The 24,849-nt window shown below is 37.9% G+C and overlaps 2 protein-coding genes across 6 annotated transcripts; both read right to left on the minus strand.

Moving 5' to 3' along the window:
* Nucleotides 1–1,108: 1,108 nt before the first annotated feature.
* On the minus strand, nt 1,109–13,819 carry LOC103153153 (uncharacterized). 2 transcript variants are annotated; one of them, XM_007573966.2, is made up of 23 exons: nt 13,655–13,819; nt 11,395–11,609; nt 11,079–11,302; nt 10,914–10,992; nt 10,747–10,814; nt 9,528–9,609; nt 9,353–9,429; nt 8,921–9,157; nt 8,725–8,797; nt 8,577–8,641; nt 7,868–8,029; nt 6,913–6,964; nt 6,770–6,825; nt 6,399–6,518; nt 6,193–6,285; nt 5,459–5,542; nt 4,267–4,339; nt 4,147–4,187; nt 3,976–4,062; nt 3,708–3,800; nt 2,217–2,298; nt 2,080–2,123; nt 1,109–1,955 (listed from the first exon to the last, which is right to left on the minus strand). In XM_007573966.2, the coding sequence occupies exons 2-23, from the start codon at nt 11,594–11,596 to the stop codon at nt 1,914–1,916; spliced, it is 2,136 nt and encodes a 711-aa protein (XP_007574028.1). In that variant the 5' UTR covers nt 11,597–11,609; nt 13,655–13,819; the 3' UTR covers nt 1,109–1,913. The 2 variants fall into 2 exon arrangements, with proteins under 2 accessions (XP_007574028.1, XP_007574027.1); XM_007573965.2 differs by having other exon boundaries at nt 2,217–2,301.
* Nucleotides 13,820–14,249: 430 nt separating this feature from the next.
* Nucleotides 14,250–24,834, minus strand: LOC103153154 (E3 ubiquitin-protein ligase TRIM21-like). 4 transcript variants are annotated; one of them, XM_016661743.1, is made up of 9 exons: nt 24,743–24,834; nt 22,558–23,126; nt 22,299–22,394; nt 21,142–21,375; nt 20,902–21,049; nt 20,794–20,820; nt 17,953–20,363; nt 17,130–17,208; nt 17,036–17,055 (listed from the first exon to the last, which is right to left on the minus strand). In XM_016661743.1, exons 2-7 carry the CDS (start codon nt 23,122–23,124, stop codon nt 19,804–19,806), a joined length of 1,632 nt encoding a protein of 543 aa, XP_016517229.1. In that variant the 5' UTR covers nt 23,125–23,126; nt 24,743–24,834; the 3' UTR covers nt 17,036–17,055; nt 17,130–17,208; nt 17,953–19,803. The 4 variants fall into 4 exon arrangements, with proteins under 4 accessions (XP_007574029.1, XP_016517230.1, XP_016517229.1 ...); XM_007573967.2 differs by lacking the exons at nt 20,794–20,820; nt 20,902–21,049; nt 21,142–21,375; ... (1 more) ...; nt 22,558–23,126; nt 24,743–24,834 and adding exons at nt 14,250–15,124; nt 15,202–15,228; nt 15,306–15,453; nt 15,554–15,781; nt 16,509–16,604 and having other exon boundaries at nt 16,712–17,055; nt 17,953–19,799; XM_007573969.2 differs by having other exon boundaries at nt 17,042–17,208.
* Between the last annotated feature and the right edge of the window lie 15 nt (nt 24,835–24,849).

Below are 24,849 nucleotides of genomic sequence, written 5' to 3' on the forward strand. Positions count from 1 at the left end.
ACGCTGACGCCTCTCAGCTCCTAATCTCTGTTGAGCCTCTGTATAAGTACCTAAAACCCACACAACCCATTTGTTTGCTTATTTTACTCAATTAAAAGCATCAGAAGTTGCATTAACTCCCATTCAAACCAGCAGGGGAGTTGGGAAGCTGTCAAATACCTACACAGCGATGATCTCTGCACTGTTTTCAATTGTACATTTGCTACAACGTGTCTGTGAACACATGCTGCACCTTGATCACAGAAAGCAGCTGAAACACTCTTCATTCAATTTTACGATGTTCAAAGGAGACTTTTAAATTTACGAGACAGAACAATTTAGTAACCTTTGTCGGTATCCAATGAACAAGGACCACAGTAAAGTATGCTGTGAGTCAAACCATCAACAAGGCATATCAAAGCACAGTGTAAGCGTGCTAATGTTAGCTTAGCCTAGCAGCACAATGCATTTTTTTTGTTGTTGTTTTTTGTTTTGAGTGTTGTCATATTTGTCAATTCTGAAATGAGTCAACCAGAAAGGGATGGTTGAGTTGTCGTAGTAGTAGCCGCAATGCTACTTGATAGATATTGGCCGGATTTCACTCCAGGGTTTCCCCCAGTGTATTATAAGCCTGGCGGCCCGCCATGTTTCACTAGCCCCGCCGCCAGGCTAAGCGCTTGTTTATGTTTCTAGGAAAATAAAAATAAAAAAATCTTTTTTTTTTTTAAAGCTGGGCTGCTAGCATCTCTTTTGCTCTTAGCATTTCACTAGCAGAGCAGATTTATTCCTAAAGGATAGGTTTATAAAATATAGGTTTATAGTTTATGCATTTAAACCCGACAACGTGCGGTCTAACCACACAGCTGGCGCCTCTGCGCTTTGCCTCACCCGCTGCCGCTGCTTTACCTCAGTGGGATCGCGCATGCCTCCTTTCACTCAAACTGGACACAGGCTGACGTGTATGGATATTTACATCAACTTACTGTGAGGAATTATGATCCTTTGGAGAAACTCTAGGTAAGACTTTAAAACCCGCCGTGTTGCTAAGCCCGTTAGCGTTGCTAAACTTAGCAAGTTTTCTGGGGGAAACCCTGCACTCTTTTTGCAAATTCAGTTTTATTTTCCTCTCTTTTCATCCACTCTATTATGAAACAAGAGCGAACGATACTTGATTGTTGTTTTTACCTTTCAAAAGATTTTTAGCTAATGCAAAACAATGCAAAACCAACCGCAGGCTGTTAGCATTGAGCAATCATCTATACAGAAACATGAAAAGAATGCTTTCATGTAGTTTTCTTGATGAGTCTTTTTACATTTGGATATGGATTTTTTTAAATAATGATTTGATTCTTCTGTTCTTATCACTTTGTAAACATTTTTTTTAGGAATATAGTTTAATAAATATGTTCTTTCTTTCTGGAAATGAAAACGTCTCCACCCCTTTAATTAGTCCTGGTGGGAGCCAATCCCTTAACAGCCAGGTGGTTCAGATGACAGGGAGATTCTCCCTCCTCTTGTTTGACTGCATGACATGCTGTAAAATGGATTGAGGTGTGTGAAGCTGGAGATAAAGAAGCAAGTTGAGTGCTCTAAAGCTGCTGGTTTCAGTCTGATCTTTGGTCGCAAACTAACACTCTTACTTGTAGCAGTCAAATTATTTTCCATTTTTACTAGAATAGAACCTGATTGTCTATTAAATGCTCAAGTTACTATAACAGTTTCTCTCCTTTCCCTAAGATTTCCATTCTGTCCAAAACTATGAGGTTGTTGTACCAAAAGTTAGCCTCTGTGTATACATTTTAAAAATAGTTGATATGGGATGCTTACTTGGAGAGATACTCTTGGAAATGCTTAATTCTCTACTTCAAAACTTTTTACAGTAATACTTGGAGACTTTTAATTTTGTTTCTCTCTTTTAGTTGGACAACTTCTCTCTACATGGTCTTAGTTGAAAACATCCGAGCCAGGTCCTTCACCTGAAACACATAAAACAATAATTCCTTCTGATGGCACCATAAACCTAGCAACACGCAGGATAGACGGAAAAATATGGCACCAGAGTCTAAAGTGCGGTTAAAGTAGGCTGAAGTGATGTCTTACCTTTGACCTAGTGGACAAACCTGCGACCTGAGACGATTCATCTGCTGTAGCCAAAAATCAGAAAGTCATCGTGATAGACCTGAGAGTAACAGCATTTTTGAAGATCTGGGATTATGTAGCAGCAGAGGTTTACATACAGGGTTTGTGTTCCTGATGCATGGTGGGCTTTAGTGCTGCAGTTTTCATTTCAGAAGGGGTACATGTTGAGTCTGGTAACTTCTGCTGGAAAACACAGATTAGACCAAATTAAGCCTCGGTATAAAACATTATTTATGTAACAAATAAAAAAAATCTTCCATTAAAAATGAAGTTACTGATAATCAGATGATCTGTATGGAACCACCATGTTTAAGATGCGCCCAATCAGAGGGCGAGTCTCTTCAGCAAACGAGTTGAATGTAGAAAAACGCAACACATGGTTTCTCTTTCAAGGAAACTAAACACTCCGGGATCTGCATATTGTTTGACAACTTCCATGGAAACCAGTTTTTTTTTTTTTTTTTATAGCTCAACCTTTCCTGTTGTGGTTTTACACACCCAGACACCAGCTGGCCCAGTTGTTAACCAGCAGCTTCAACTGTTGCAACAAGAAAAGCTCAGGGCCTCAGGGTGTCGGCTCCACCAAGATAAGACTTTAATATTATAATATTCACTATTACATTTTTCAAAGCGGCACACGTACTGAAAAACCATGTTTCTGTGACACTGGACCTCTGCATGTCTGTACACACCTTGTCTTAACTCCGCAAAGGCCACTAATGCCACAAGACAATATTTTCATTAAAATGTTTCAACTCTGCATTAATATTCAGTGACCCTGAGTTAGAAGCCATTTTTGGTATCTATGTAAAATGTTTAAAGGTTGGTATATTGTTTTATAATGTAATTATTCTTTAAACTTCTTCACAGCTTTCTCCCTGACCTGTCTGCTGGCTTATCTGTTCATAAACATCAGCTAATGCTAAAGCACTAATCAAACATTACTTCAGCTAATGCTAAAGCACTAATCAAACATTACTTCAGCTAATGCTAAAGCACTAATCAAACATTACTTCAGCTAATGCTAAAGTGCTAATCATGAACAGTATTTCCGCTAGTGATAAACCACTACACCAACACAGTATTTAGCGGAAGACAATGCTAACACGCTAAATACCAGTTCAAATTAAATATGCCAATGAAAGACTACAACTCATGAGCACCAATATCATTTTAAATTACAAGTTTGGTGAACATTTGATTTAAGATATATTTATGTTTATATCTGATTCTCTACTGTCTATCCTTTTATTTTTGTTCTCATATGTTTCTTGTTTAATTTTGACTGTAGAAATTAATTTAGGGAAGCTAAATGTGTTAAACGTTTTCAAAGTTGGCAAAAGTACTTTATCATAAAAAAATTGCTCAGCTATTAACACATTAGTTTTCTTTCTTCATATCTATAAGCATCTTAATTATTTGCAAAGTCAGTAATTTAAATCAGGAAGCTGATAAAGATTCACCTCTAGACCACAGAAGTTACAAATTGATATAAAAAATTTGCAAATTTTTCACAGAAGCAAAGAAGTTAATGCATCTTACTATTAAATTTATAGACTGAGATCAGAAAATAAGAAAAATACAGGTACCTGTGCTCGTTGTACTCTGTCATCATTCTCCTTCTTCTGACCTATTGCATCCGTGGATGTGGCTTGTAAAAATCTTTGAGCCAACAGTTTTACCTGTAAGACATTGAACTTCTCAGTAGGTACAGCAACAACAAAAATGGAGTAAAAGGTACCAAATCTACCTACAATGCAGTAGCAAGTAGAAGCAGGAAAATCATTATTCAACTAAAAGAACAAAGTAACAAATCTCTTTCTCATCTGGTAGCGGATACAGCTTTAAATGAAGCACCTGTAATGGTCTGTGTTCTAGGCCACGTTTCTCCTTCGGCCCGGCCGCCGCTTCCTGCGTCGAAAACATCTGAGCCAGTTCCTTCACCTGGAATGCATTCCATGAAAAGAAAAATATCAACGTGGAAGTTTGTTTCCCTTTACAAGACACTCAGCAAGGAACCCGTCGTACCTTCATGTTGGTGGGAACGTCAGGCTTTGCTGCTTCACACACTGCAGAGAACAGAAAGAGGACGCTAGCTAACTTCAGTTTCGAGAACAATCAGAAATCATTCTGAGGAGAGATACTTACACGATGATGGATCCTCCTTCTGTGGCACTTCTGCTGCTGTTGGAGTTATGTCAGGTTTTATGCCTGTTGCACGCTGTGATAAATAAAATAAAAACATTTATTGTGGTAAATTATTTTTGATATCAAACCTACAGGTGGGTATTACGTAGAGGACTTGAATCAGGGCTAATTGCCCCTTTAGGAGACACATTTGTAGCAAACTTTAACGTTCTGACTGATGTTTAAAGATGTTGCTTTAATATTCCCAAATAATGTTCTTTCATCATGATGTTATTTATCTTGTGTAGTGCACCAGTTCCTCCAACATGAAGCTACCACATCGTACGTCAAAGTTGTATCGTAAAACAGTTTGAATTTTTTTAGCTATTATTCTAGAAGTTTTGATTTTCAAAAGACTTTCTTACTTTCATATTAAAACTTTTAGGCTACTATTTAAATATAAAATTGATCATATGTCATTTTGTAAAGAAAAAATTTATAGAATTAGATAACTGACATTATTATTATTATTATTATTGCTTGTTTAGTTGAAAGATAATTGCTTACTTTGGAAAACATGTTCAGAAAAATAAAAAGGTAAAAAGTTTAACTGATTTAATGATTCTAACCATTTAGTCAGTGATCAAGTTAACTTAGAATAGCAACGCACTGTTATGCATTCAGTCCTTAGACACCTTCATACCATGTAATCAGTTTTATACTATATAGCCACTTATCTTGTACTTGTGTATACTCTGGTTATAACACTGTCTCTCTTTATCTTTTTACAATGTGTATTGTGATATGCGTAACACTTACGGATGCCACAGGATACCTGAAGTTCCCACGGAAATAATGCAGTACTATCTTATCGTGCGCAGTCATAAACATGACTAGGTACACGAAGAGCACAACTTTTGGCAGCCATGTTGGATTGAGTCCAAGTCAGGCATGTCCTAGTATCTTTTTTTTTTTTAGGGCTCAGAATTGAACATTTTACTGACAACTGATAACTTATGAGCTCTAGTTTTATCAAGCACATTCCATCAAATCAACATTACGCAAACAGAAAAAAAAAAAAAGTGAAAATAAAGTTGATATTCAAAATTGGTACATGCCATTAAAATTAAAATCCCCCCCCAAAGACACATTAATATGGATAATAACATAATGCCATAACTCATATAAGCTCACAGAAGCATGGTGTATTCACCTTCTCCTTCCTGTCTTCCACCTTTGGTTGGACTCTAGTTTCCCGAGCCGGCATGGCAGAATGTCTTTGAGTGAGAATCTTCACCTGAAAGATTCAATGCCGCCGAGTATAATTCATTACAAATGAGCACAAATGTTCAGCAAATGTGGTAAAAAAAACACAATCTCGCAACTGCGGCATTTCCATTAAATAATGGAATTAAAATCACACATGAATAAGATTATTCACACAATAAAGTTACATGAGCCGTATTCATAATTCAACCATCAGAAGAGACGTCAACATCTTATTCAGGCATTGTCGAGACAAGCCCCACCTACTTGGGAGAAGCTACGTATTCAGCGTTTTGGGGAAATTGTAGTCAGTGATTTTACAGAAAGGAAGAGCTGTGGAGTCAACACTTTAGAATGATACACAATTTTTTGTGAACTGAGCGATGCTGAGAGAGGTCTGGTGGAGAAAAACATTTATCCTCTACCACTTCCTGTCATCTTCTTTGTCATTTCCACCAGTAGTAACATCTGGCTGTTGATTATGTGATGTTTCCATTACAGTTGTGTGAAATACACTAATTTTGATGCAGTTGGAAAACGACCTGATCCCAGTGCAAAAACGTAGCGAAAAATGTGCATTCTTCATTTTTGGAATTTCAATTTTTGCCATTCTATAGTTAATGGACTCACAGCACTTACAGACCCAGACTCAAATGGTAAAGAAAAAACAAACAAACATACTACTCGTGGGTGTTCTGATGCGGGTTCCTCTTTCGTTCCTCCTGTGTTCTCCTGGGCTGCTGAGACGGAAAACATCCGCACCAGTTCTTTCACCTGAAATAAGTAGAACAGTGAGAGCTGGAGTCGAGGAGACAACTTTAACACAAACCCAACAGATTTCCAGTGGAAAACTGTCCTATATTTTTACCAGGTGTAAAGCTCTGTACCTTCATTTCCCTGTTGGTTCTTTCCAAGTCATTAGTAATGTTTCGCCCACTCAGCTGCCTCACTTGAAATGAACGCAAGTTCCTTTTCGGTGGCACCACAGGGGGCGCTGCTCGGCTCACCTGAAAACATGTAGAGTAAGCCACTGAAAATAAATACTGTGACAACAAGTGGCATGGAAGTAGTGGTAGGGATTTTGTGAATTAATTGAACTTTCGATTGAAAATGGATTGAGACTGGATCTGTTATCATATAAATCTGTAATTTTATTTTTGAGCAGTATGACCCACCCTTAGGTAAAAAAAACAAAAATGGTTATGAAGGGTTGAAAAAGTGTAGAAAAAGTAAGACTTTGCTAAAGATTATTTCTCACCTGCTCAGAAGACGTTACTTTTGTGTCTGGGGGGTTTCGTAATGAGTCGGGCGGAGCTGTGAAAGAGGAGAGTCACAATGAATTTTATTTTCTAAGTCGTTGACTTTGTTTTGATGCTGAATCCCTGATCATTTTCCACATACATGAGTTTTTCTCCTCCACTGTTGAGCTGACTTTTGTTGTTTGTCTCACATTCTGCCACATACAAGATACACAGAAGATGTTAAATGTGGGAAAAACAGTGAAGAAGATGCACGAAAACTGTATATAGCAGAAAATCCAACCTACTTGACAACAGAGTGGAGGAGTGAGAATTTCTGCCATCTTATTGGGAGAATACATCTCCACTCATTTCACAGGTTTTTTATTCTATGTATTATGTAAGGTAACATTCAAAAACTTCGCATGACTTGATTTAATTGAAACATATTTGACTGCCAGCCCAGTTTAGTAGTTTGCAGTGAATTTATTTTACGATCTTCAACATTCTAATTGGGATTTTATGACTGACCAACACAAGGCACATTATTAAAAAAAAATAAAATCAAACTCTGACAAGTGTAGCATGTACTATAGAGGCAGAATACAACAACAGTATGTGCAATATTCATACCACAAGGATTTTTTTTGGAGTGCAATAATTGCTGGTTAACATATTTCAAACGTATGAACTATGATTTTACATGCTAATGTTATATTTAGCCAACTGGTTGATAAATCCTAACAATCACAGAGTGATAGAGGCACAGATGGTTTTAAAGTTTTCTACGTCTTTAGCCCTGATGTATCTACAGTGTTCCTTGGTGTTCATAATGCTGTTTGTTCATTACTCTTTTCTTTTAAAACTATAAAGTATTTGAGATTTGAGCACTTTTAACATGTAAAAAGTTCACTTTCCTCTTTGACTGTTGGTTTAGCAGGAAATTAATCTGTTGCATGAAAGCGAAGACACAGAGTGTTGACTTCTACAGGTAGAATGGGATTAGTAAAAAAAAAATCCTAACTGTCCTTTGGAGTTTTGCAAACCTTATTGCACAGTAATCTAGCAAAGGTTGTTTAGTATGCTGATGATGTTACATCAATCATCAAATACTGAACCTGCACCAGTTCTTCTTTCTTGTCATCTTTCCTCATTTCTCCATCGGCGCTGGCTGAAGCTCCTTCAGCTTTCTCTGGTGTTCCAGTGAGTAAGAGTAAGCTCTTCCTCTTAGCTGGAACCGGAGGTCGAGTTGTTGAGGATTTGCGGACAGATTCATTTCTCTAAAAAAGAGACGGATCAATGCAGTTTCAGTGCAAATGATTCAGTCATAAATCAGTATAAAAATATTGCTCAATTTCTCTTTCAGTCAAATGCGTTTTTTTCTTGTTTTTGGGAGGAGGAGAACGGGCGAGTGCAACCTCTTTTTTTTTTTTTAATGATGTGATTTTTTTTTTTTGAGGGGTTCTTGCTTCATTTTCTAAATTCCCAATCAGCTTCAATCTCCAGTCAACTTTACAATTATGCCATTATTCTGAATGAAATTAACAGCATCCTAGACCAAAAAAGAAAATTCTAGACTGTAACTTGATGCCATCATCTTCAGAAAGCCACATTTTTTCACAGAATGCTTCACATAAATTATTGAAACTTGCCCGTTCAATCATGTTCTGGTATCTGGGTAATGTTGGGTTTTCTGTTGCTTTACTACACCCACTTATAAATCACCTGTCATGTAGATGTGTAACTACGTCTGGTTAGTGAAAACCTGTGTATAATACAAAACTGTAAGAAGAGAAGAGACGAGTTGGTAAGGAGGTAATTGTTTACCTGCTCAGCAGCTGCTGTTTTGGTTTCCGTGGGTTTCTTGAGTGGGTGTTGTTGGGTTGGAAGACCTGGAAGAAAAAGTCAGGTAGTTAGTTTCAACTTCGTGACTCTTCGGTCCACTCTGCTGTTGTACAAATCATTTTATACATACGTGAGTGGTTCTTCTCCACAGATTCAGCTTTTATTACTGAGTTGTTTGAGATCCTTGATGATTCATCCACAGTCTGACTCATAGATATGCACAGTTAGATCATACAGACAGAGTTTGCGGTTGGACCTATTTGCTGATGGTTTTGGATGAAATTATTGTAACACACATAAAATTGAAAGGAAAAAAAAGGTTTTACCTCGCGAGCAGAGTTCACCATTTTTTCATCTCTCCTCTTTTTATATTTTTCTAAGCAGTTTTGAATTTCTTTCAGCAGCTGAGACCTTGGCGCTTCTTGTCCCGATGATGGTAACAGTGAATCCTTCTCTCCGTCCGGGACTTGGAGAGAAGGCGTTGGTGTTCTTGGATGTTCGCTAAAAGATCTGTATCGATCCTCCGGTTGGACGGCTGGAACTTCGCCGAGCCAATGGTTCATCTAGAAGGTTGGAAATTATTTAAATGTTCAAAAAACATATTCCCAATGTAAGAACAGTGCATTTTAGGCTTTTGCAAAATGTAAGAGAAATACAGGAAGAATTTGTCTTAGATATGTAAAAACCAAAAAAAAAAGAGAAAAAAAATGTAACTGAAGAATTTGTATCAAAGTGGATAGCAAAATTTCCAGCTTTACTTGCAAATAAAGCGGGGACTCATCCCTCACATCCCAGATGCGGTTATCTGGGTATCTTGGAATACACACTTCCAGAGCTGCAAATAAAACGATGAAAGAAGAATTAGATTTTACTTTCAAGCTTAATTTTCCTTTTTATTCTCCGAAATCATGGAGCAGAATGCTCGAGGCGTACATGACACGGGCTCCGCCTTGATTCTGGATGCTGCTGTTACATAGTTATCGCAGCTGACGGCGCTCCAGTACTCCTCATCAGTCTGGAGAAAGAAAACATACAAAATGTTTTTTTTTAAAATGTGTTACTGTAACAGTAATGACAACTTTTATCACCTCCGCCTTAACTTAAACTGTAAGTCATACGTGGTTTTTTTTTTTTGGCTAACAACAAACACTTTTCGGAAGTATTTTATGTGTCCACGCTCACTGAATCCTGTTAACTCACGATACGTGGTTTAAGACTTGCACAGTAGGGCAAACCCATTAAAAAGCCTGAAAATATAAGATAAGATAAGATAAGATAAGATATTCCTTTATTAATCCCGCAGTAGGGAAATTTACATTGTTACAGCAGTACAGAGGACAGAGCAGAACCAATATAAATATGTATGCATACGTGCGTTATAAATTCGGCGGGCTTGTCTGGTCAACACATTATTTTGTTTTTTTTTTGTTTTTTTTGTCCCAGTACGCCACTGGGCAGTAACTCAGCACTCCAAACAATTTGAAGAATAAAGCACAAAACTTCATGGTATTGTTTAGTTGTAATTAGATACAATGCTGGTGGTGAAATAAATCAATAAATTAGCTGATACCCTTTTAAACAGACAAGGCAGTTTGTTTAAAAGGTCTGTTTAAAAAGAGCACAAGCATCCAGCTAATGTTTTATACTTAGCTTTAGCCACTAGCAGCTAGTAGCAACTAGAAGAGAAAAAGCTGCTTGTGTACGTTCCTGTTTTTGTACATAGTGGTGACAAAATCCCTTCAAAAAGCCTTACTTGTACAGTGGTAAGTTACAATCATTCAGCTTTAAGTGTTTGTCTTGGTATAAATGTCCCTCTCTTACTTCAACTGCCTTCTGCTCACTTTTCATCACGTCTGAGATGTTGTATTTGACTCACAATTCAAAAAATAAAATCCTGGTGATTAAATAATAGTTAATAATAGGTTTATTTTCAACTTCCTATGACAATACTTTATTATAACCAAGATAATTAATAAAACCAGCAACTATTTCATCCCAGATAAATAAAAGTTAAGCACTCCTAAGCCAACAAGGTATTTGGGTGAATAATCTTTTACTGTTTTGTTATTTTTTTACCTCTGTGATCAATTGTCTTTAATAATTTAAGTGTCTTTGACAGCTAAATAATCAAAGCTTAGTGCTTCGTCTTTACCTTTAAAGGTGTGAAGCGTTCCTCCAACTGATGGCGGGACTTTGACCTTGTTGCTTTTTGAGAAGAGGCTACAGGAAATGCAGGAGTGACAAGGAAAAAGGAAACGATGAGATTAAACAAGAATTTGGCTAATTGCTATGTGGGGCAAATTGGACCATGACATATACCTGACTTGTTCTCTTTTTTGACCTTTGCTGCTGAGGTGGGGTTACTGAAGTTTCTCATCCTTGGTATTTCTGGGGAATTCTGTCAACGGGAGAAGTTTAATTTAGGAGTTAGAGATTTTTCTCACTAAACTGACACTGTTGCTGTTTCAATCGTCATTTGTATACCTCCTCCTTCGTATTAGCTTTCTTTGAAACAGGAAGTTTTTTGTTATCTAGTTGTGGTTTCCAGTGGTCCCTCCAGGCACTCTGCTCTTCCTTGGGAATCCTCACCCCCTTCGGCGTGCAGCCCATCATTCCTTGGTGGGTCCTCAAGCCGTGATAAGTCGTCATTTTCTTCCAGCCGCAGTGCCACGTCTGGAGGCTCATGTCTGAATAATAATTTGAACTTTCTGTCCATGACATAATTTCAAGAGTCATTTATCAGTTTTTGAGTTACCCCTCTGTTCAAAAACAATCTTGAGACACAATTTGGACAGCCCACCGATTTTGACAGTGTTCCGGACTTCCAGCTTGTAACCCAAGTTAACGTTTGTCTGTCCTCCGAGGTTCCACGCGTACTGCTGCTGAGGCTCTGCGATCCTCACACCCCTCGGTGTGCAGCCCATTCTGCCCTGGTGGACCCTCAGACCGTGATAGGTCGTCACTTTGGTCCAACCACAGCAGTCGCAAACCTGAAGGCTCATTTCTGCAAACGGTCTTGAGAAGACATATTATGACAAAATTCCCATGCTGTTACTAATCGCCACAGCTTCAAACAAGAACAGATATGTTTTTGGCTTTTATTCATGACATTAATTAATCAGTCATGAGCACCTGTGTGTAATAATCCCAAGCCTCTGGTTGTGAAGTTGGATTACATCACAATTCTGTTACAAATATCACTTAATAACAAACCCTTTTCAATTTATCCAAAAAATAAAATACTTTGTGGATGCGATGTGTATTATACAAACATGAAAATTATATTGTTGAAAACAAGTTCTGAAGTCAAAATTTTATAACTTTTATTGTCAGCTTGTATGTTTACTAGCCTGGTTAAGCCTTCTCCTACGCTATTAGATTCATTCAGAGGGTCTGGGCTCTCAGCTATTGACAAACAATTTCTTCCTGGATGGATGGACCAATCGTTAACATTTACCCATGACGTATGTAATGCTCCAGTTGCTATGAAGTTTACCGGAAATTGTAATGTAATGTACAAAGAGACATTTGCTGAGCTGAGCGAGGCAGCTGTTAATGTTAATTCAATATTTGGAGACGTGACCAACACAGAATGAGGGGTTAAATGGTAAATGGACTGAACTTATATAGCACTTTTCCAATCATTTTTGACCACTCAAAGCACTTTACACTAGAGTCACATTCACCCTCATACATTTATACACCGATACACAAATCGTTAGACAATTTGGGGCTAAGTGCCTTGCCCAAGGGCACATTGACACGTGACAGGAGGAAGCTGGAATCAAACCTACAACCTTCCGATCGCAAGATGACTACTCTACCCACAGTCGCCCAAGTTTCATTTACTTCCTCTGCTACCACTGCTAAAACTATGAAAGGCAGGCTACAATTCTAAAACACTGCAGAAAATCAACATCATCATTCACTACTTGTCTTTCTGTTCGCTGATTGGCTCAGTAGAAAATCTACCAAAGAAATCCACTTCAATGGGAGAAAGTCCAGACAAAGCATTTAAGGGAGGTGAGAATCTAGTGGCGTTGATTAGGAAGGAAATGGCCAGACTAAGAAAAGACAGGGATGGTCAAATATTGCCCTAAATTAATGTGGCTTCTTGAGTCCTTTGACAAACCTTTTTAATATTTATAATTGATGGCATTTCTGAAAGTGCAATGTTTTATGTTCTAACAAAACAGATTGTAATATCAATTTGCCGATTGCCATAAAAATGATCACATTCATACAAAATAGATGAATTTGTATGAATAACTTGATATGTATATTCTAATGACATGATATATTGGTCAACTATATTGGACTAACATGAAAAGTATATACCACATCTAAATTACCAAAGCAGGTGGCAACATAAAGAGAACTAAGTAAAAACCAGTTGTGCTACCAGTAGTAAACACACATCATGATCCAGTGAGTTTGAAGTAAAAATAAAAAAAGAGGAAGAAGAAATTGTACAGCGTGCACCTGAGATCACCATAAGTGTTGCAGAAAAGGGAAATGAAGAACAAAGAAAAGCATAATGGCTGCCCAGTCCGAGGTAGTTGGATTTACAGAGCATCAATTCCTTTATAGGGCAATTTATAAATGTAAAGTTAATGATCCCATTATCTGCCTCTTCCCACATAAAAATTGCTTGTGAATTATTTGAGGAAAATTAAGTGAAAATCCCTTCAACGACCACATTTCTGTTGTACAAGTCTGCAAAGCAGAAACACTGACTTCCTGTACAAGTCCTCCTGATAGTCGATAACGGGTTCACGCTTTAATGAGCAAATATTAAAAAAGAAATAGATAATGCTGCGTATTAATCAACTTGGAGTAAAACACACACAGTCACACACACACCACACACACTCTACATACACACACACACGCACACACACACACACGCACGTACACACAAACGCAGAGTTAATGTTAAAATTGAACCGCAAGATAAAGTTCCAGTCAAGCTTGACTGATAACCTGCTGTCTGCATATGCTGGGTTCATTAAACAGCTTCAAAAATGACGCAATTTTCAGAAATATTATAAAATTCTTACCTCAAACTTTCTCTCTTTGCTGTTTCCGCTCGAACAATAAAACGTTATTTCTTAACGTGACGCTGCCTAACGGCTTGTTGTGCTTTCAGTTTCGTTTCTGCCTAAACATTAAGATGAGCAAAACCCGCCATTCGCCCCCATCTGTCTGGGCCACCAGAACCACACGATGAGACTTTCAAAGATACTGGGAAAACTCGTAAGCTTAAAACAAAAGTCAAAAGTTTTTTTGTTTTTTGTTAAGAAACAAACTTTATTTGCGATTTTAGGCGATTTTACAAAAACATATTAGGTTAAGGTTATGTGTATTGAATAATAGATGGATGTTTTTTTGCCCACTGTTTTTAATTGACAGCCAAGATTATGCTAATATGTTGTAGCAAAAGTGTAAAGGCTAAAAAAAAAATCCTCAAATAAAAACTAAATGTCCTTTTTACCCCCATCAAATGTTATCTTCAGATTTGTAAAATAATGGCCTCAATGATGTAGGCCATTATCTTAGGAAGATGACAATATGTACAGATACAAAGATTTTATATATATATATATATATATATATATATATATATATATATAATTTTTTAAATGATTTAAAAAATTTCTGCATTATTTTTCTACAACATTATGTCCACCCATTATTGACTGAGTACACTGCAAACAGTGATTAATGAAAAGTTATGGGGGAAATTAAGAAATTAGCATTATAAATTAAATTTTTGTTCTTTACTTCAATTTTACATTTCTACCAGTAAATGAGGGAAAAGTACTTGTGTTGAAGTGAAAGGTCATACATTGTTGCATTCAGGTCTTACCTTTGTTAAAAATGCCCATATTGATAATTCAGACTTGACCTGAGTTAATGTGATGTGACAGGAAGTTGTGAAATGAAGAAGTTGAAGCTGAACTAAGAATTGAGTCCATTATCCATTTCTGAATGTTGACCGGTAGAAATAATCAAAGCTTCAGAGTTCATCTCACCCTGTTTATTGTGAGGGCTGAAATAAGGGTAGATCTCATCTCTGAATGAACACTCAGTGAAAGAGTAAATATGGGACCGAGTTGTCGCATCATAAAAAGAGACCAAACCTTCCTTGTAGTCCACAAACACCCCCACCTTATTGGGTTTTCCTTCGAGGAAAAGACAGGTGGGTGGTACTGTCATAGCGGCGTAGTTCTCCGCTTCATAATGTACCAGAACCCAGTAACCCTTATCTGGGCTCAGCGTCAGTTTCCCTTTACGGTCAGCGCTGCCTCTGGCTACGCCTAGATCCCATCCGGTCTTGTTGTTGACCTCCACCTCCCAGTAAGCCTTCTCAGAAGTCAAGCTGTTGAGTCCCAGGACGCTACCAAACACGTCAAATCTCTTCGGTGAATCAGCAACTTCCTGGTTTTCTCCTCCATCTCGTACTTCCTTTCCATCAGGTGAAAGTACGAGACGTCGGTGTGCGGTCTTTGGGTCCAGCTTTATGTCCACTGTTGAAACATTACAAATAATTTCAGGATGTAAACCATAGCTTTATGGGAAACGTTAAGTTGGGTATATAACACACCTGTGAACTTTTGGAGTCTCTTCAGTTCTGTAAAGAAGAGGACAGGTTTTACTGAACAGTACTCTAACAATTTCCACTTTCACAAACAAAAAGACACCTCTTACCAGTGGTGACCAGCTTCTCCAGCTCTTGCTGAATATCTTTAATCATAGTTGTTGTGGTTCCTCTCACGGAACCAAATGCCAGTGAAGTGTCAAGTTTTACATCAGTCCAGTTTTTCATATCATCCTGGATGGAAATTGATGGATACCTCTGTAGAGAGTTGGAAGAAAACATACAAAGGAAACAATCCAGATGAAAATGACTGTGTTGTCGACCACACTAACTCAAAAGCAAGGTTTCCAGACTAGACCTGTAGGAAATGGATGTGATCCTCAAGTGCAGATATGTTGTCCAGTTCAGCGATTGTCGTCTCAAGTCTGTTGATTTCGGCTTCCAATTCGTCTTTCAGCTCTTTTGCTTCTTTTTCAAGCGCATGCCTCCTGTCTTGTAGCGGTTTCACTACTTTTGCATTGGCTGCCTCCACGATGGCAATCACAGCAGTGAACACTGCCTCAATGTCCCACCACTCAAGCTGCTCCTGAAAATGAGTATAACCAGTCATGACTTTGCAATACGTGGTATTGACGATGAATACTCATTACAAAAGCCAATTCTACCTCGACTCGAAAACCCTGAAGATTCTAAAGATGCAGCAAAAAATAGTTTCAAGCAGTCAGAGCTTTGGATAGTAAGTCATAAATCTGAGTCCAAGTTGAACATTTGTGTCATTTCATAGAAGGTACTCTCAGGCTGAAACGCACCTGGAGCAAACTGGTTTGTAGATTACCTAAGTATCACACCAGGTTTGTTTCTGTCACTGCGTTTCTATTCCAAACGCAGTGACATTCTGCTGAAGTTGAAAAAACACAATTTAACAATTGTGATGTTTCCATTGTGAGATGCACTTAAAATCACACATTAGTGAGTTTGACGTGACAAATCATTTAAAAACATGCCGCACCGTCATCCTCATACCACTTCCTGCTGTCATCTTCTTATTTTCTGCCTGTAGTATCATCCGGTTGTTGATCACATGACGTGTATGGTGCAAAAAAAGTGTTTCCATGACAGTTTGCACAATACAAAAACACTTGAATTTTTCTTAATTGGCATATTTCACTTAAGAAAATTAATTCCAATTTGCACAATTTTAAAATCAATGGAAACACAACTAGTGGCTCTGTAATTGCATATTTTAATGAACTGGTGTGATTGGGTGTCTCATCTAGGATCACAAACGTTGGCCTGTTTTGAGTCACATGTACCTTGCAACTCTTCAGAGCCTTGTTTATCTCCACCATCTTTGTTTTTCTCATCATAACTCTTTGTTGTAATGTCGTCTTGGTCCACTCAAGTTCAGCCTACAGGTACAGAGAGAAAACATTTTCAAAGCTTAACATTTCCTTTCACTCAAAAAATGGTGATAGGCTTAACAGATAAGACCAACAGAATCAGGAAGTTATGGTACCTTCTTCTTTTGGCATTCCTCTTCTGTCGAAACAACTTCCTCTTGACCTCCTTCAATACATCGAACACAGATGCACTTCTGCTGCTTCCTGCTGTACAGCTCAAGCGAGTGTCCATGAGTCAGGCAGGCCCTTGCATCTAAATTCTTCACTGGTTCCACCAGCTTGTGGCCCTTCAATCTTTTAGCTGAATAATGATTCTCCAAGTGGGGCGCACAATATGAGGTGAGACACACCAGGCAGGACTTCTCAGCCTTAAGCTTTGGTTCGGTGCAGATATCACAAGCAACTTCCCCAACCGTGGAATACTCAACGCTTTTTGTGCTCTTCATCTTTTGAGCTACATCTTTCAGCAGAATATCGACATTAGGGATTTTCTCTCAATTCTTTGGGCAAGAAACGTGTAACGTTTAAACTGACCAGATGTAACGTTCTAGGGTCGTTCTGCAGGAATCACAAGTGTTGTGGTAGAGCCGTCCTTTAGCGGTGGACACCATGTCTGTTTAAAACAAGGTTGCATAGTTAAAATAAACTCTGTTCATCTTTTGGAATCGAATAGAAAGTTGCATCAGAAAACAATTGTTTAATTGATAATTCATTGAGTTTTGGAGAATTGCATACTTCACCTGCATGCAATGTTGCAGCGTTTACTACATGTCTGAATCCAACAAGCAATTACTAAAAGAGTTGCCTCAGTTCAAAAGTGAATATTAATACCTTGGCTTTTCTTTCCTTGCCACAAAATGTATTTTGAGAAATTAATAATAATAGGAGTACTCACACTTAAAGTATTAAGTTAAGGTTTCACTGTAATTCCTTTTACATTATCAAATCATTTGATTTGATTGTCTTTTCTGTGCAGGTTGAGTTGTTTATGTACATGTGAATTTTTAGCAGACTTCTAAATTCACTCTTTAAATCCAAAACAGTCATTTCCTAAAAATAACAATTCTGCGTATCTTAAACTAGAATCCTAAACCTCATGACAGTTTAACCTCATGACAGCCCATCATGGTGATAAACCTGTTGTGTGAATTGCCCTTGATGGAGAGAGAACAACCACAGGGTTACTAGTTCATGATTGAAAAGAATTGCCCAACTACTGACATGCTGCCTTGCACTGTAAAATCAGCACTCGCTGCTAAAAATGTGGGACAGAGTATCAGTGTTAACCATACCCTTACAAGAAGCAAACACAACAGACTGATATGTGCGTAAATACTGCAGATCCACAGACTTTTACCTTTTGGATGCAACTTTTGGACTTCCTTCCTTCGTGTGTGGGTCTCATTTCTGATCAAAAGTCCAGCCGGTGCCTTTTATTGAGAGAGCAAGGCTGGTACAAAAATAAATACTAAAATTATCTGTTTGCACATGGTGGGGCGTGTTGCATGTTGAGCCACAGATAAGACTATGTGGGAGGAACTGATGGGCTGCAGAATGAGAGTTCATGTTTACAGAGTGTGTGCTGATTAATAGTGACACCTGTTTGACTTTAAAACTAGGTGTAAAGCTTCCTTCATCATGTTCAAGCCCAAAAAGAAGGTGGAACACCTATATTGACCAAAAAAGCATCATGGTTTCACTTTTTATTTCTCACTGAGTTATACAGCTTTATCACAGCGTTCAATCCAAGTTTGTCACTTTAATAACACTTTTTGTTTTTAAATACCTGAGTCATTCGTTTTAAGTAGGTGTTGACAGCATTAAACATAATCAAAGTTTAAAAAAGAAATATCATGAGCATGGCTAAAGAAATGCTAGGCTAAAGATTTGAAATATTCCTTAAAATCATAATTTCTTTGAGATTGTTTACTTGTTCTGCTGGGTAATTAACTTCTTGCACTTATGTTTTAATTTTAAGGGAAATAGCCATGAAAATCACAAAATAAGTGTGAAAAAAACCCTCCAAAAATCTTTATTTGCTACGATTAGCACAGAAAGCTAAAAATAGCCATAGGCCTCTGCACCGTTGTTGTAATGTATTTAAAAAAACATATTTTTTTTCATCCCAAACTGTGTCTTCATAAAACATTGGTCAGTGTGGATCAAATATTAGTTGTACTGCACACTGATCAGATCTGGATGTAAGACTTATCCAACTGCTTTTCAAAGTGACTGACAATCACTTCAGCATACTGTTTCTGATTTCATTGCATTTTTAAACAGTGCTAGACAGCTTGGACATGTTACACCTGACCAATGACTGGACACATTTTTCTAAAAACCCCAAACATTTCTTCCTTATTTCCTGCGCAAATGTACTAATAAATGAGAATTCACATGACTGCTACTGATCTGGGTAAATGCACCTCAGACCACAGACTAAAACATCAACTTTGTTTTCTTGCTTTTTGTAAGGCAAGCCACACTTAGAATATGACAGAGAATTGCCCGTGTTTCTAAAATTTAACAGAATTTGCTGGAATTCTGCTGTCAGCTGGACCTCCACTCCTGTGTGTTTCTTCTTTTTTATCTCTTTGAATTTTACTTCTGTTTGTTTGGCCTATCAGTCACTGCAGTAGTTTCTATCAGGGGCAAGACTTTGGGTAGAGTCTTGCTTATCTTCTTTAATAACAAAATAAAATAAAACATGAACATATTTCATCTGAAATGCATCTCATTAGTATCGATACATTTTAATATTTAAGTTTTGTTTATCATCAGACAGTAAAGAAACCAAAATTGAACAAAAAAACTAATTTCAAAGGGGAATCTGAAACTAAAGTATCGATCTTAACACACTAATGTTGATCTGATTCCGACACTGACTTGGTATCGATATTATCGATATTTTGGGGCGAGCCGCCCACCTCTACTGTAAAAATACAAGGTTTAAATCAAACCGAAATGTAGGAAGTTGCTTTGAGTGATTTTACTTTTATCAGCGATTACAATCTGTCATTTGAACCATATAACTTGCATATCACAACCAAGTTTCAGCAAATGTTATATAAAGCTGACAAAAACAAAAGTCCCCATAAATTGTGGCAATTTATCATGATTTTCCCCCAGTCTTCTGCTGAACAAATCCAAGTTTTGAAATCACAAACATCCACTGGAATGGTTAAACATAAATGGAAGCCAAACACTTTCATTCTTCATCAAATTCAAAGTAATTTCCAGTAGAAATAACCAGAGCCTCAGAGTTCATGTCTTCCTGTTTCACATGTGGGCTGAAATACGGGTGGAGCTCGTCTTTGAACGGACACTCTGTGAACGAGTAGATGTGAGACTTCGCTGTTACATCGTAAAAAGAGACCAAACCTTCCTCATAGTCCACAAACACCCCGACCTTATCGGGTTTCCCTTCAAGGGAAACACGGGTGGGTGGTACTGTCATGGCGGCGTAGTTCTCCGCTTCATAATGTACCAGAACCCAGTAACCATTATCTGGACTCAGCGTCAGTTTCCCTTTACGGTCGGCGCTGCCTCTGGCTACGCCTAGATCCCATCCGGTCTTGTTGTTGACCTCCACCTCCCAGTAAGCCTTCTCAGAAGTCAAGCTGTTCAGTCCCAGCACGCTACCCAACACGTCAAATCTCTTCGATGAATCAGCAACGTCCTGGTTTTCTCCTCCATCTCGTACTTCCTTTCCATCAGGTGAAAGTACGAGGCATTGGTGTGCGGTCTCTGGGTCCAGCTTTACGTTCACTGTTGAGATCCAAGGTTATGAGCTCAGGAGTTGCATTTCCATTACAAATGTGCACAAAACTTTAATATTTAAAAATGTAAAAACAAAAATTTAACTGTGGTGTTTCTATTAAATAAGAAACGCAATTATGAATAAGTTTCTTCACACAATAAGTCATTAAAAACTTCCTCCAACTATTTCCTGACATCTTCTTCTTCACGGTTTTTGCCAGTGGCAACTTCTGGTCATTGATTTGACTTGTGTTATGCCATTGCAGTTTTCCAAAATAAGCAAATTTCACAAAACTGTTTTGAAATTACCATGTTTCCATTAAGTAAATTTATTTTCCAATTGTCAAATCATGCAACTATACAGTCAATGGAAACGCAGATATTGTTATTATTTCTGAGACACTTTTAGAGAAAAAAATTTCAAACATGTTAGACATACCTGAAAATGTTGGAAGTCTTTTGATTTCTGCGAAGATAAAATCAAGTTTTTCATCAATGCTAGCAATTTTTGTTATTATTACTGTCCCATCGTAAAGTCAACTCTTACCAATAGCATCCAGCTTCTCCAGCTCCTGCTGAATTTTTTTGACCATTGTTGTTGTAGTTTCTCTCATGGAGCCAAAAGACAGGGTGGTGTCAAGTTTAACATCCGTCCAGTCAGTCATGTCATCCTGATCTGACAGAGATGGGTATCTCTGAAAAGACACAAAAAAAGACAGATTTTTAACATAAATCATTGTAATGACTTTGCAAACCAGTTTACAAGCTAAAGTGATTTTCCTCTGACCTGTAAGAAAAGTATATGATCTTCAAGTGATGAGACGTCATCTAGTTCTGAGATCGTTTTCTCAATTTTGTTGATTTCGTCTCCCAGCTTATCGTTCAGGTCTTTTGCTTCTTTTTCCATCAAATCCCTTCTGTTCTCTAGTGGCTTGAGAGCTTTCTTCTGGGCTGTCTCTACAATGGCAATCAGCGCTGTGAAAACCGCTTCGATATCCCACCACTCGTTTTCAATCAGGTCCTGGAAACGAGAAAAACGATTTTAAAAGCTGCTTTTAACTCACCTTTTTTCACTGTTATCTTCCAGTGTTTTTCTATGGCATTTGTTGCTTTTAGTAAATAATGTTCCAACGTTGCAATTTCTAAGTATCTGGGGTCTCATTCATAAAACGCTGCGTGGGATCGATAGCAAAATCTACGTATGCCCAATGATAAAGTGGTGTTAACCAAAACATGGTTGAATGTGGGTGTGCAGAGGGCAGACCATGACAGAACCTTGTGTGCAATCACTGAGGTGAAGCTATGGTTTATAAAGGGGAAGTTGCTTTCTATTGAGCATGTGCATGGTTTTACAAAATCTCAATTTTTTTATTTTTTTCTTTCGGCATATGGGATTCGTTGACTTTTTGAGCAAAATGAATAACTTTGGCCTTTATGAAAACCTCTGGGTTTGTCTACAAACCCTACTTTGTCTACATCTAATACAAAATTTGCCAAAATGTTTTATTTAGTATTTAGGCTAATGCTAAATCTCAGTATGTTCCGACTGAGGCGGAACATACTGATAAAGTTTGGTTTTATCTTTTATCCTGAGCTCAATTAGAGTTTTAATTAAATGGCAGAAGAAATATGCAAAATCTGATTAAGTTGACTTTTTATGATTTCTGTTTTCTGACTGTTTTTACCAGCTAAAATGCCTCTTGTGGTAAACTTAAATAAATGTGACAAAGTCTAAAATAAAGTAAATTCTGTCTGACATTTCAGCTGTGGAGAAGTGTTAGTAGTAGATCCTTGATTGAAGAGTCTTGCTCCAACAAGCTCTAGATTTTTGGTAATTTTTTCTCAAACGGGTTTGACCTTGGTGCTGGTCCTTCAGTTTTAGTTGACAGACTCGTCTGATTGGATGATCTGTGTAGGATCAAACACGTTGGCTCCTCTACCTACCTTGCAATCCTTTAGAGCTTCTTTTATCTCATCCATCTTCATCTTTCTTATTTCAATTCTGTCTTCTAAGTCTTTTTTGTTGTTCTCAAGTTCAGTCTGAAAAATACAACAAGCAGGCATAAGTTAAACATTTCAACCTACATTTGCTACAACTTAGCTACTGTTCAACAGTAGCTTGTGTCTCTTAAACTTTCTTTAGCAAACAATGAAAGGTTTAAGTATAACGTTACAGATGAATGAACCAGGAAGTTTAGATCACCTTCTTCTTGAGCCATTCCTCTTCTGTGGAGACAACTTCATCCTGACCTCCTTCCATACATCGAACACAGATGCTCTTCTGCTGATTCCTGCTGTACAGCTCAAGCGGGCGTCCGTGGACTAGGCAGGCCCTTTCATCCAAGTTCTCCACTGGTTCCACCAGCTTGTGGCCTCTCAGCCTTGGAGTCGAATGGTTCTCCAAGTGGTCTGGGCAATACGAGGCGAGACACACAAGGCAGGACTTGGCCGCCTTCTGCTTCGGCTCCCTGCAGACGTCGCAGGTAACCTCCCCCGGCGTCCCAGAACTCCTGTTGCTAATCGTGTTTTTCATCTGCGTGGTGATGTCTCTTAGCACAATGTTAACGTCCGGAGGTTTGCTGAGATGTTTCTTGCAAAGCGGACACATGTCGTTCACCCGATATGGGGAGATGCTGAGCTCTAGGCACTTCCTGCAGAAAGAGTGACCACATGGCGTCGTTACCGGGTCGGTAAATATGTCCATGCAGATGGAGCAGGTTAGATTCTTCTCCAGCGTGGCGTCACTGGTTGGGACAGAGACGGCGGCCATGTCTGGTTAAAGAAAACATCTCAGTTAAATTAAAGCTTCCTAACATTTAAAATGTTTTTAAATTACACTTTTGTTTTTGCTCATGAAAAAATATCTCAGGAGAGATAGTTACAGAAAAGATTAGCTACTAAAGTTAGGAGGGACACAAGAGCAGTATGTTGGTGTAACAGTTTCTTAAATGAATTTGAGTGTTGTCTGGAACGGTGGTTCTCAAACCTTACACAAAATAAAAATGGTCTTGAAGTCTTGGTTAAGCATAAGATCATTTTTAACGAGTCGGTTAAAATCTGGTACAATGACAACACAGATTGCATCAACAACCAGTTTATTGGTCAACAGTGGTGGGCACACTTCAGCTAATGCACTAGCTTTTTTTCTTTATTTCTAAGACTTGCCACACACTCTCAAGGTTTAACTCTGGACTTTGACTAGACCATTTTAACACATTAGTATATTTGGATTTAACAATGTCATTGCATCTCTGGATGTGTGTTTAGAGTGGTAATAATAATACAGGAAAGGGAACTTCCAGTCCTGTTTTATGTGTTGCTGCTGAAGAAAATCATTCCCACAGTATGACACTGCCACCACCAAGTTCAGGGAAAGTTTTCTTCCAAGATGTTTCAGTGTCCTCAATAAAGCTCTATGGAAAACTGGGTTAGGGCTAGAAAATGTATAGAAAATTAAATTTACAATGTGACAAAATGAAGAAAAATTCAACTGGTGTGTAAATCTAATTTTTCGTTTTATTCTATTCAGCAGTTTGATTAATAAACTGACTTGTCTTTAATGTTTACTAAGATTGAATTGGGATACATGCAGTTAGATTTGATTGAATTTTATTAACTGTATATGTCGGTAAACAAATTATACATCAACTGCATTTAATGTCTCCTTTGTTAAATGTTTCAGTTTTAATCATTAATAATTACCAACATGCTGCATGGAAGGACTGTTTGTGTGTGAGCAGGTACGGAGGCCTGCCTGTACATTTCTGTATACACACTGTACAAACTGCATTGAATTTCTCCTTTATTAAAGCTTTCATATTTTTAAATCATTAATAATTACCAACATGCTGCATGAAAGCACTGTGAGCAGACGGTGGCCTGAAAAGCTGTGGAACTGCCAGTAAGTGTAAACAAATGAGGTTTAAAGGTCAAGGATAGACAGACTGTGCTGTTGTATAACTTTTTATGATATTTTGTGCATTTAGTTTGTAATGTATGCTCAACTGTCTGTCAGCACATAGAGGACATGTTGTTATGCACAGGTGTTACAATTCAGAAAATGAACTGTTCCTGGACTCTATTTTATATTTGGAATTCACAATTCATTTTTTTTACTTTGTTTAGGAGACAAATTACTTAATTTTCAACAAATTGCAAAAAAGTATTACAATTTGCCATTACTTTCTACAAGCTGATGAAATTGACTGTGTAAACTAACACACTTCAAGCTCTCATACATTATGGTTTTACAGTGACATACTGTAAAACCAGAGTGTCTGTCACTCCCATTGTTTGATCATAAGATCGAGTTATAAAAGCATGCAGAATTTTCTGCTTTAAATCAAAAGTTTATGATGAAAAAGATTGCATTTAGAGCAGAAGTTTACCTTCAGGTTGTGGAGCGCTCCCTCTGCTCACAGGTTCCTTTGCCTACTAACACCTAGTGAGTGTGTGTGTCCGTCCCTGTGGACTTCCTTCTTGTATTAAGTTTCAT

The sequence above is a fragment of the Poecilia formosa genome, unplaced genomic scaffold, assembly GCF_000485575.1.
Source record: "Poecilia formosa unplaced genomic scaffold, Poecilia_formosa-5.1.2 Scaffold341, whole genome shotgun sequence".
In the NCBI taxonomy this organism is placed as follows: domain Eukaryota; kingdom Metazoa; phylum Chordata; class Actinopteri; order Cyprinodontiformes; family Poeciliidae; genus Poecilia; species Poecilia formosa.

Bases quoted from the DNA above. Each gene is read 5' to 3' on its own strand.
- LOC103153153 (XM_007573965.2), bottom strand. From the start codon at position 11,596: ATGAGCCTTCAGGTTTGCGACTGCTGTGGTTGGACCAAAGTGACGACC. The intron at 6,965-7,867 runs GTTCAGTATTTG...TGTATGTGGCAG, and splicing joins AGAAAGAAGAACTGGTGCAG to AATGTGAGACAAACAACAAA. The intron at 6,286-6,398 runs GTACAGAGCTTT...TACTTATTTCAG, and splicing joins GAACCAACAGGGAAATGAAG to GTGAAAGAACTGGTGCGGAT.
- LOC103153154 (XM_016661743.1), bottom strand. From the start codon at position 23,124: ATGGCCGCCGTCTCTGTCCCAACCAGTGACGCCACGCTGGAGAAGAAT. The intron at 21,050-21,141 runs GTCAGAGGAAAA...GTGTCTTTTCAG, and splicing joins ATCATATACTTTTCTTACAG to AGATACCCATCTCTGTCAGA. The intron at 20,821-20,901 runs GTAAGAGTTGAC...TTATCTTCGCAG, and splicing joins GGAGAAGCTGGATGCTATTG to AAATCAAAAGACTTCCAACA.